Source organism: Coenobita brevimanus, chromosome 31 (assembly GCF_032717465.1).
Source record: "Coenobita brevimanus isolate Jiangsu-jjx chromosome 31, ASM3271746v2, whole genome shotgun sequence".
Lineage (NCBI taxonomy): Eukaryota > Metazoa > Arthropoda > Malacostraca > Decapoda > Coenobitidae > Coenobita > Coenobita brevimanus.
This window is the reverse complement of record NC_136984.1, coordinates 17,126,106-17,139,116: the sequence shown is the minus strand read 5'-3', so window position 1 is coordinate 17,139,116 and position 13,011 is coordinate 17,126,106. Positions and strand designations below refer to the sequence as shown.

Below are 13,011 nucleotides of genomic sequence, written 5' to 3'. Positions count from 1 at the left end.
GCGCCCGAGTAGTATTCATATCCCAAATATATGGATTATTTTAATCGTCCTATAAGGCATACATTGTATGGCCCCATAACCCTGCATCCCCCCTTCCCATACCCCCCACCCAACCAGATCCGCTCCCACATCACCCCACTTTCTCACACACAGTTACCAGACATGCGTTTGCATTATATATTACTGATACGCTGCCATAGGCCTCACTTTGGTTGTTTCGAACCTGTGGTGAGGTGTACTGCCGTAAGCCCTCTTCACAAGGTAACACACGCACACACACACACACACACACACACACACACACACACACACACACACACACACACACACACACACACACACACACACACACACACACACACACACACACACACACACACACACACACACACACACACACACACACACACACACACACACACACACACACACACACACACACACACACACACACACACACAACACCTGAAAACTTTCACACCATTGGACTCCCATCAATCTTGGTCGTTATCAACCACCACCCTACCCTACTCTGGCATTTACTTCAGGTCTCTGTCACTCTTAAATAAAGATTTACAAATATAATAATGCATAATGCATTCCTCATTAATATATGTATAAGGCACATGCTATTGGCCGTAGTGTCGATTTTAGAGAGAGAGAGAGAGAGAGAGAGAGAGAGAGAGAGAATGGGGGGGGTGCGGGTGGGGGCGGGAGAGAGCTGGAGGGGTGGGTGGAGCCTACTGACCAACGTCACGGAACCCTTGTCCGTTTCCTCGTCATGAAGGTGGGACTTTAGCATCACTTGTCAGGGGCAAATGCCTTATTTCTCCACATTTGATAATGCACTATAGCACCGAGAATTAGGGCATGGTGTGCAACAAGCTCTGCCAGAAATTCATACAAATCCAACTGTTTGTTGATAAGCTATTCCTGAAAAACAGTGGGACACGTCCTCTGAAACCCATAGTAGGTCATTTTGGGCTTGGTTAAATTAAGAAAGTTAGTTGAGGTTTGTTTAGCTTGGGATAGTTTCGGTCAGGTTTGGTTGGGCTATTTTAGGCTTGGTTAGGTTAATTTTAGACTGGTCAGAATAGGTTAGGTCAGGTAAGGTCATTTTGGTTAGATGAAGCATCGTGCCCGGTCCTCCCTCTACCGTGTCTTATGCGTACTGATACAAAGTGATCACTGAGCACTGGAGTGTCCTGAGAACATGACATCTATATCAAATAAGTCTTACACTCAGCATTCTATACCTGTGGCCATTTGACCATAACACTCCCAAGGACATTCACGGCCTTACCGTTAACACCTAAAGCAGAGGATGTGTTTTTCTTTTTATTCTTCTCATTTCCCGAAGTTCTTATTCAGTTTAGGATGTCTTTTTAAACTGGAAGACCTTCATATAGCCATTAAAGAAGCGCTTCAGTATGAGAAACGCATCGGAGTGTAATAAACGTCTCGTAGCAGGAAGAAAAGCCCCCCAAATAAGCCCCTTCTGAAGGGTTAAGCTGTATGCAAAGATTTAACTAAATTTTCTGTCATTGACAGCTATTTTGGAACACTGTAACTGCTAAATGTGACTAATCTGCATCGCACATTACAGAAGGCATTCAGCAACGACACGAATGGTTAGACACCGTACTATTAATGTATGCATTAGAGTTTTTTGTCCAAAACTGAAGACTTGTCCACAGTGTCCTCGTCAGATTTGGAATAAAGTACGAATCATAGCTCCCTTGTATTTAGGTCATGTTCATTTATGAATTACGTGTCTTGATTATTCAGTACATATTCTTACAAGTTTTATCTTATTGTGCACGCGCACGCACACACACACACACACACACACACACACACACACACACACACACACACACACACACACACACACACACACACACACACACACACACACACACACACACACACACACACACACACACACACGTGCACTAGCAATGACTTTTATGTGTTTCAGTCAGTGAGGGAAGTAATACACACATGAGCAGTGCATTCAGATTATATTTGATAAAGCACATAGGGACCCTGCAAGCAAAGCAATAGAAGAATGCAGCAGCCATACACACAAAATGAAAGTGATAATCGACAGATCATTATGTTTGCCTTGTCTGCATCCTTGGCCAGAAATTTATCACATATTTAGTTATCTCTTTCCTTCAGTGTAATCTCGAATCTTTTTACTTGGTTCCTGTTAACATCTAAGTTATTTTGTTAACTTTGGAGTAACCATTCGTAATGAAGGAATTGTAAACAGTCTTCTTAACCACTTTCCAATCTTATTTTCCCCCTAAGTTGAATGAAATTGTATAAAAGTAGCGAAAATAAGTTTAGAAATAAGGAACGCTGTTAGACTGAGACATGATTGGTTCTGGCTGGGAAGTAACACAGCAGATGAAGAAATGCACAGATTTGAGTACTGTGTCCAGGGAATTCTTCATCCTTATCCTCCTCCACCTCATCATCATCACCACCATCATCATCGTCATCATCATCACCATCATCATCATCATATTATGGAACCTCACTTCTTTCCCCCATTTCAGTCGACAAATATACAACGGATTCTGACAAATCATCATCACCATTATCATCACCCTAACTCTTTTCTTCCGTCATAAGGAAAGGGTGAGTTAGGATCTAGAAAGAAGCAAAGAGGAAGCACGCAAGTAGGAAATTACCTAATCCAAATATACTTGTAGATAAGCAAAGAAGAAAAAAAAACGTTGGTTATAATATCAAAGAACTGTATATACCTAACAACTATCCTATCACCTCACCCACTTCACAAAAGAAGAGGTCATCCATATTTCTTCTTGCTCTCTCCACACGATTTTATATCCTTTTTGGAGAGACTGTTCAAACGGAAGGAGAGTTAGATCTTAGTTTTCTCTAACTCCTTCCTTAAGACACGTCCTTCCAAAATTAAGTAAAATCGTCTGGAGGTGTCAAGAATAAAATATGACCTAGTGGTAGTGAAGGGGAAGGGGTGGATGTGCAGGGGACCATGTTGAATCCAGTCGAAGGTCTTCCAGGGAGAGACGATTTTCAGTACCTTGTATCCGAACGTACTGTGTGTGTGTGTGTGTGTGTGTGTGTGTGTGTGTGTGTGTGTGTGTGTGTGTGTGTGTGTGTGTGTGTGTGAGTGAGTGTGTGTGTGTGTGTGTGAGTGTGTGTGTGTGTGTGTGTGTGTGTGTGTGTGTGTGTGTGTGTGTGTGTGTATCCTTGCCACCTTCAAACAATCACCTCAACTCAGAATAAACCATCACTTATGTCAGGGTTAAATATATACTCCATAAACCTCGTCACAACCTAAGTCAACCTCAGCTGAATAAAATCGTCTGAAGGCAATGAGAATACACAGCAAAATACGTCATCGGACTGAAGGTGTTACTCTTGTCCTTAATTATTCCAGTCCATTGATGCAGGCTGTGAAACGATCCATCTGATCCTGGAAAAATAATGATAAAAAATGTATACTATAAATAATGTGGTTAATAATGAAGCTTACACTGTGGCTGTCTCTCTCATCCCTCTAACTAGAAAAGCCAAGCTGTGTATTGCCTGACCCTTTGGGGCTCTTGGCCTTGAAAGGAACAAGAATGGCTGAAGACGATTCTATAGAGATTATGTAAATAATTTGACTTCGTATTTGCAAAGAATCTAAAGATATATATATATATATATATATATATATATATATATATATATATATATATATATATATATATATATATATATATATTTATATATATATGAGGCGCTGAGTTCATTACCGGGCTAAGTGCCAAGATGGCCGCCAAGCACCTACACGCACCAACAAGTAGCTAAGCCATCCCTCTATATGTTGGAAGTAAAAAAGTGCTAAGAAACAACCTACAAAGGGGTCAAAACCCTGGTTAAGTAGACATGTGTGTTGTGCCGTCGTGCCACGCACCAAAAAATCCTGTCCTGTTCCGCACTAGTGCTCAAGGCATGCGACTGGGTCGCTTTTCCTATGAGTTCAGCCTGTCCTATGTTCCCTATGTCGACTCCCCGTGGTGTTGAAGCGAATGTGAGAGCATTACCGGGCAATAATCCAGCCCCTTTCCTTACCCCCGTTGAAGCTGGCCAATCAGATAATCGGGTTGCACTGCAGCTTGCCAATAAGCTGATGCCTGACACTACTCCCACCAGCAGCTGTAGTGCATAGTAACGTACTGCTTTCTCAATATTATTATATTCTTTAACCATTATTACTGTTATTATTATTATTGCCATTTTGTCTGTGAAGTTCCTGGTACTCGAATCATTGTATTTTTTTTTTTTTTTTATTCAGGTTACAGGTTCGTTTTTTTATCATTCAGGTTGCAGGGGTTTTCTAATAATGTCCTCATTCACTGAATGCTGTCTTACTTTTTTATTATTATCAGCAATATAATAATTTATTATGTTTTTCTTGATGTTTGTGATGTGGTTCGTGTTTATTGGTAGTTAAAACCTCCGAGAAAAACACGCACTAAGTTTCCGACCATTAAACTGCTATGATTGTGAAAATAATAATAATTATGTCATAGAACTTTAGTGGTAGGTGGTGGTGACCATCATCCACTCATTTGATGTAGCGCTGCCTACTTCTTTCTTAGCCTTTATCGTTCTTTTTCTGTGCCTGCCCTCCTCTCTTCGAGGTTCTCCTATCTTTCCTGTCACTTCTTATTGCTTTTCTTTCCTTTACACGTGGCATTACATTGAGTGACAAGCCAAATGGTTTCCTGTAAGCCAAGAAACCATTTACAACGCTGGGTGGTAACCATATAACTAAACCATACATGCTCCCTACGTGTCAGCAAGTGGGTTGGTTGAGGGTTAGTGCCCCTCCCCGTAAAACAAATAACTCAAAGCCAAATGGCCACCCCTTACTGGATTATGGCGTCTGGCAATAGATAGATAGATAGATGTCAAAGAACTTTGATTTTATTCCACAGTATGACACTCCTGGGATATAATGCTAATATATTATTAACATCTTATGATGTATTTCTATAGTTATTAGTAGGATAAAAAAAAAATTCTTAGTCAATCAGTCTAGTAATGGGGGGGCAAAATATTACTTCTTCACATGATATCATAATGATTAATGACAGATAGCGCAAAATAGGGATTATTGCAATAAAGAAAGTACCATAAGCTACATTAAAAAAAAAACACACACACACATTAAAATAACACAAGCGATTACCGAGATATCAAAGTTTTAAAGTCGCCTGACTTAAAACGCATTTTCTGGCGTTTTGTAGTTTTGACACTTAGCCCGGTAATGAACTCATTGCCTCATATATATATATATATATATATATATATATATATATATATATATATATATATATATATATATATATAAGCCTTAACGGCCAGAGCTCCTGTGCAAGGGATTCTGCTGGAAGGGTGCTATGCGTACCGCTCTCTGCCTGTCGGCTCATAGTCGCGAAGCTCATAGGTCCCTCCCCATGGGTTCCCTTCTTAATTAAATTTTGAAATTGCCCAGTTCCGTCCCATAATGGGGACACGGAGCGCAAATGGGTTAACTGAATAATCTATCCAAATATGGTTCAGATCCCTAGAACACATCGCCTAGCATCCAGTTAGACACAGGGAAAGACTGCTGGAACTGCCCTGTGGGCTCATGTCTGGCCCAGTTCTCTCCTGGTTCTCTCAGTGACGGAAAAAGGCAATGATATAACTAGGCATCCTTTCCATAGCACTTCTACATGGCTGGCATCATATTCTGTTGAGAATCGATTGTTATAAGTCAATACTGAAGCTGAAGAGATGGGAATTTTAGGCCACGTTAATGTATAATGAGAATAGAGATTAAAGTCAACCGAGGGGAAAAAAATAAAATAAAAAAGGCCTTTTTTCTGTGCTTAAAACACTCTACGGTGAATATGATGATACTGTATCCAAGACAGTGACATTTCTTTATACCTAAAGAAAATTTTATTCAGCTTAGGAAAGAGAATTAAGGAGACGGGGTTAAAGAACAGAGTACTGTACTGCACAAAGGTATATACAAAATACATACAGGTAGAGCTAATCTAAATCACGCTGTCCAGGTCTATGGTGACAGAACTCTTTCCCAAATTAAAAAAAAAGAATGGGATGAAAAATGAAATACTCATATGTAAAAAAAAAAAAAAAAAAATAACCATGGGGAAGAAAATGATCATGGGGGAAAAATAGTGATGAAGTAAAAACCAGTCATGGGGTAAAAAAAATTGTCACGAGGCAAAAAAGAGTAATTGGGTAAACATACAGTTATAAGGTTATGGGATAAAAAAAAAAAAATAGGCATGGGATAACAAATATCTTGGGAAAAAATAAGAAAATTCTTGGGTAAGAAATTAGTCATGGAGAAAAAAAAAATAGTCATTGGGTTAAAATTAAAAGAATAACTAAATGAAGTAATAATTTTAGGATATATAATGGTGAATAAAAGGCGGTAATCCAGCAGAGACAAACAGAACCAAGAGGTCTTACCATGTCCAGTCTGTAGGCAACACATCTGTACAGAGCAAAGAAGTTCCTTATGGTAATGCCCGCATTGGCCAACCCATCCAGAGAGGGGCACCGTCCGTGGAGTTCTGGTTAAGGAACATTACGGAACATTATCTGGCTGGACTTTGAAGAGACCTGAGAGGTTGTGGGGGATAGTGAAGGGAGTTTGTGGTGGTTGTGGTGGTGGATGGTGGTGGTGGTAGTGGTGCTGACGTTTATGGTAGTGGTGGAAGTCACTGTAGTGATGGTGATGATAGGTGGTGGTGGTGTTAGTGGACCGTGTAGGGTGATGGAAATTTATGACGGGAATCTTTAGTAGTCGACTTTAGTGGTGCGCACGGTGGTGGTGGAAGTTAGTGGCGGTTGAAGTTAGTGTTGGTGGAAGTGAGTGGTGGTTGAAGTTAGTGGTGGTGGAAGTGAGTGGTGGTGGAAGTGAGTGGTGGTGGAAGTGAATGGTGGTGGAAGTGAGTGGTGGTGGAAGTGAGTGGTGGTGGAAGTGAGTGGTGGTGGAAGTTAGTGGTGGTGGAAGTGAATGGTGGTGGAAGTGAATGGTGGTGGAAGTGAGTGGTGGTGGAAGTTAATGGTGGTGGAAGTGAGTGGTGGTGGAAGTGAGTGGTGGTGGAAGTTAATGGTGGTGGAAGTGAGTGGTGGTGGAAGTGAGTGGTGGTGGAAGTGAGTGGTGGTGGAAGTGAGTGGTGGTGGAAGTTAGTGGTGGTGGAAGTTAGTGGTGGTGGAAGTTAGTGGTGGATCTTAGAGTTTTTAGGAAAGGTGTTGGGAAGGTGGTGGTGACAGTGATGGAGGGGGAGATGGTGGTGGTGACAGTGATGGAGGGGGAGTTGGTGGTGGTGACAGTGATTGAGGAGATGGTGGTGGTGACAGTGATGGAGGGGGAGATGGTGGTGGTGACAGTGATGGAGGGGGAGTTGGTGGTGGTGACAGTGATTGAGGAGATGGTGGTGGTGACAGTGATGAAAAGGGAGATGGTGGTGGTGACAGTGATGGAGGGGGAGATGGTGGTGGTGACAGTGATGGAGGGGGAGATGGTGGTGGTGACAGTGATGGAGGGGGAGATGGTGGTGGTGACAGTGATTGAGGAGATGGTGGTGGTGACAGTGATGGAGGGGGAGATGGTGATAGTGATAGTGATGTAGGGAGAGAATTTGGGTGGTGAACGGAGGGGTAAGGTGGGGGGGAGAAGAAGGTGAAGGGTCTGGTGAGGAGCCGAGAAAGATGTGGTGGAGATTTACTCGTACTTAGTGGTGGTGATTCTGAGTGTTTCGTTGGGGTCATGTGGGGGTTTTGGTGGTGATTGAGGTGTAGATGGTGGTGGTGGTGGTGAAATGGGTGGTGGCGGTTTTAGTAATAACAACAACAACAACAGTAACAATAATAATAGCAATAATAATAATAATATTAAATAATAATAATAATAATAGTAACAATAATAATAATAATAATAATAATAATAAAAACAATAATAACTTGAAGTCGGTAACTGTCAAAGACACTTTTCTCCTCTTATGATAATGGTGTTTTTTATAATAACTCGAAAACCCTTGGTCAGACTGCCACAAAAAAGTATATAGACCTGGTATATAGTCCTGGTATATAGTCCTGGTATATAGACTTGATATATAGTCCTGGTATTTAGTCCTGGTATATAGTCCTGGTATATAGACTTGATATATAGTCCTGGTATATAGTCCTGGTATATATACTTGGTATATAGTCTTGGTTTATAAACCTGGTATATAGTCCTGGTATATAGTCCTGGTAAATAGTCCTGGTAAATAGTCCTGGTATATAGTCGTGGTAGATAGTCCTGGTAGATAGTCCTGGTATATAGTCGTGGTATATAGTCCTGGTAGATAGTCCTGGTAAATAGTCCTGGTCACAAATACTGTAATGTCACGTATGAATAACCTTCAGTTTCGTTCACACTAATGTCGGAAAAAAATTATCACCAGATTTTCATCCATGTTCATGTATTTCTGATGGTTCTGGAGTAAACTGAGGTGGAAACTTCATAATTGTTTGACGTTTTTAAACCTGTGACCTTGAAAAGTAGGTAAAGGTCACTGAAACTGGGTCAGGGTAATAGGGTCATGGTGCTGTACCTCCCCAAAAAGTATGATGAGAATTTGAGACAAAAAGCGATGGAATAATAATTATAAAGATAATGACGGATCCGGAGATCACCACCTATGGTAATAGGTCATCAGCTAGAAGACTGTAACTGTATGAGACAGTTACTGATACTCACCGATGAGAAAATTGTTGAACTTACGTTTTGTGTAATAACTAAAAAAAACATTGGTCAAACCGCCACCAGACAGATAAAGACCTGGTCCAGGACCAGACGAAACTTGTAGGGCAAAGAAGTGTCTCATTTATGCTTTGGTTTTTCATCCATTAAAAAAAAAATGAAACGTGTCTGAAACTGTGGTGTCCAAAATGTCTTAATATCAAGCATAAATGACCTTTAGATTTTTTCCCAAACACGTACAGTACATATGTTTGGATAATAATTTTATCACTAGATTTCCTTCATTGTCTATGTATCTATAATAGTTTTGGAATAAATTGAGGTGGAGAACTCATGATTTACAGACATTTTTGGATTTAAGACCTTGAAAAGAAAGTCAAGTTCACTGGAAATGGGCTAGTGTAATAGCATCGTGGTGTTGCTCATCTTTAATAGGTATGATGAAAATCTTAGACATAAAGTGAAGGACTAATTAGCAATAATAAAAATAATAATAATGATAATAATAATAATAATAATAATAATAATAATCTATCTATCTATATACCTAGGTATATACCTAGGTATATAGATAGATAGATTATTATTATTAGGTATATAGGGAGGTAGCCGAGACAGGACGACACACTCCCCATTTACTCATCCATTCAAACACATTCATTCGCATCTTAGCCCCAAAGGGGGAGAAGGGACAGATCCTCACCGTACCACACCGTACAGTGGTCAACTGCGCAGTGCAGTCAGCGACATCCGCAGCAGGGCCCGACAGTAGAGCTGGTTTACCCCTGCCACATCATAATAGACCCATCCCCTTACCTGCACCTGACCTGACTAGCTGATCAGACCAAATGCGGGAGAATATCCCCTCAGGGCAACGTCATCATTTATTCATTCACAATTTCTCTCCTTTTATCTCTGTCACACACAAATACTCTTCCTTGCTCAACAGACATCCCTCTCACATCCAGTGCTCTCTTCACACTGTCCATCCATCTTATTCATGGTCTCCCTCTCAGCCTTACACCTCTCACATCATATCTAGTTATCTTTTTCACCAATCACTCATTTCATCCATACTAAATGCTCTCAACTCTCCAACTCGAATTCTTCCCGCTCCTTCTGGCACCTTGCCAAAAATCTTTCTAACAACTTTACCTCATCATCCTTCCCTCCTCTTTTCTACTCTGATGGTTCTGTAGCTATTTCTTCTACTGATAAAGCAGATCTCTTAGCACAGATTTTCTCCTCCAATTCCACCTTAGACGATTCCGGTGCTGTTCCTCCATCACTTCTCCCCTCTGATTTCCTCATGGCTGACATTAAAATATCTTCAGTTGATGTATTTTCTGCCATCACTGGCCTCAGTACTAACAAGGCATATGGGCCTGATGGAGTCCCTCCTGTTGTTCTCAAGAACTGTGCTTCTGTGCTTACTCCCTGCCTAGGCAAACTCTTTCGCCTTTGTCTGTCAACTTGTACCTTTCCTTCTTGCTGGAAGTTTGCTCTCATTCAGCCAGTCCCAAAGAAGGGTGACCACTCCCAACCCTCTAACTATCGTCCAATTGCTTTAACGTCCTGTATTTCAAAAGTTTTCGAGTCAATTGTTAATAGAAAAATTTTAAGGCATCTTTCCTATCACAACCTTCTTTCCGATCGTCAGTATGGGTTCCGTCAGGGACGCTCCACTGGCAATCTTCTCACATACCTTTTAGACTCCTGGTCATCCTCCTTTCGGGACTTTGGCGAAAGCTTTGCCATTGCACTTGACATCTCAAAGGCTTTCGATCGAGTCTGGCATAAATCTTTAATTTCCAAACTGCCCTCCTATAGTTTCTATCCTTCTATCTGTGCCTTCATCGCTAGCTTCCTTTCTGGTCGTTCTATAGCCGCTGTTGTAGACGGCCATCGTTCTTCTCCTAGATCTATCAACAGTGGTGTTCCTCAGGGCTCTGTCCTATCACCAACTCTCTTCCTTTTATTCATCAATGATCTTCTAAGCTGTACATCTAACCCTATCCACTCATATGCTGATGACTCCACCCTTCACCTTTCCATTCGGTTCCCGCAACGCCCATCTCAACAGTTACTTCAAGAAACAAGGGATGAGGCTATGGCACACCTAATGTCTGACTTGGCTCGTATCTCTGACTGGGGTAAAAATAATATGGTTGTCTTTAATACATCTAAGACTCAGTTCTTACACCTATCAACCCGACAAAATCTTCATGAGTATACCCATTAATGTTTAATAATATTCAGCTTAATCCTGCATCATCCTTGAACATGCTTGGGGTTTCATTTACTCGGGACTTATCTTGGAAAGATCATATTACATCTCTTGTAAAATCTGCTTTCAAGAGATTGGGTGTGCTAAGCCGACTCCGCTCTTTCTTTATCCCTGCACAATTGTTGACTCTATACAGGAGTTTTATCCACCCCTGTGTGGAGTACAACTCTCATGTGTGGGGAGGCTCCCCACATACAGCTCTTCTCAATAGGATGGAGTCAAAGGCTTTTCGTCTCATTAACTCTCCTCCTCTTACTGACTCCCTTCAACCTCTGTCTCTTCGCCGCACTGTTGGATCTTTATCTCTTTTCTATCGTTACTATAATGGGCACTGCTCCTCTGAACTGTCTGCTTGCATTTCTCCACCTCTACGACGGGTGCGTAGCATCCGTCTGGCAGCAAACTCTCATCCCTTTTCTGTCCAACTCTCTAATGCAAGAGTTAACCGTTACTCCCAGTCTTTCATTTATGCAACAGGTCAGCTCTGGAACTGTCTCCCTCTATCTGTATTTCCTGCTGCCTATGATCTCCAGTCTTTCAAATGCAGTGTGTCCAGGCATCTCAAAATGATCGGATCTTGAATTTGGCTTTCTATTGTATTTTGTTTTTCTCTTGGAGGGAACTGTTACTGCGGGCTCATGGCCTTTGGTTCCTTCTTCCTCGCATAAAAAAAAAAAAAAATCCATTCTCTCCATATGCCCAAACGATCACAACACCCTCTGCTGAACTCTATCAGCCATCTCCCAAACAACTCCAGTTCTCCTTCACACTTCATCATTTCGCACTCGATCCATACACGTCACTCCACTCATACTCCTCAGATACCTCCATTACATTCAAACTTTTCCTCTCTGCTACACCCATATTCCATGTTTCAGCCCTATATAATGCAGTCGGTACCACAACACCCTCATACTGCCTTCTCTTTACAGCCAGTCTAAGCGAACGACATCTAATAGTAATAATAATAATAATAATAATAATGATGATGATAATAAGTAGAACATTGTACCTGTCAGGGACTTACTGATCTTCACATGTGAAAATATTGTTATTTGGAGTAACTGCAAAACAGTTGGTCAAACTGTCATCAAACAGAATACAGACCTGCCCTCGGACCAGAGAAAACTTCAAGGGACAGGAATGCCTCAGTCTCTCCAACAAGGATAGTATGTTTTCACACATGTTTGTTTGTTCATATATTTGTTTGTCCTTAACCCACAGCGTGGCGGCTATTTTTAGCCCTCTGGGTCACCCCAGTGCCAGCCATTTTTCACCTTTTTTTGGGGGGGCTAAAATGATAGATTTTGATGTGGAAACAACGAATTTCGCCATTAAAATGCTCATCGAGGCTAGAAAATTAGTTTTATTGAGTCCTGCATACTCGTGTACAGGTATAGCCACTCTCTCACGCTCACCATGTACGTGAGAGAAAGCCATTATCTATGTAAGGTATACTCAGGTATTTATGCTGGGAAGGTATAGCAATGTTCAGTACACTTTTCTGATTACTTATTACTTCAGCATCTATCACAATTTGCATGTCTTTCTCACTGTGAATGCATCATCTTACACTTACTTGAAGATAGGTACAACCTGACTTCATTACATACAGTCCTGGCACTTACAAGAAGGTATTTACAACTTGACTTCACTGTATAGTCGTTACACTTACAAGAAAATATTTATAACTTACACTTTCATGAAAATATTTGCAACTTACATGAATATATTTACAAAATGCCCTCACTATGTACAGCACTGGGTGAGGCACACGGTCAGAGTGAGGCAGAGCGAGTGTGAGGGGGGGAGCGAGTGAGTATATGGCCTTGACAGCCTGGGGGATGGTAGAGGAACAGTTACCTTACATGCCTGCCAATTTTTACCCGCGAATCTTGAAAAA

General features: G+C 41.2%; 2 protein-coding genes across 2 annotated transcripts in view; both read right to left on the bottom strand.

Annotated features, from left to right (window-relative positions):
• The window catches only part of LOC145395422 (uncharacterized), a 284,261-nt gene that overhangs the window by 243,439 nt on the left and 27,811 nt on the right, over window positions 1-13,011 (bottom strand). The gene's annotated exons all lie outside the window — the stretch shown is intronic.
• Window positions 3,200-13,011, bottom strand: part of LOC145395450 (uncharacterized) — a 37,179-nt gene continuing 27,367 nt past the window's right edge. The window contains exons 4-5 of the mRNA XM_080269054.1: window positions 6,538-6,641; window positions 3,200-3,472 (exon numbers count right to left, since the gene is read on the bottom strand). Of these exons, the coding sequence (XP_080125180.1) occupies window positions 3,428-3,472; window positions 6,538-6,641 (149 nt within the window). The 3' untranslated portion in view covers window positions 3,200-3,427. The remainder of the gene's footprint in view (window positions 3,473-6,537; window positions 6,642-13,011) is intronic.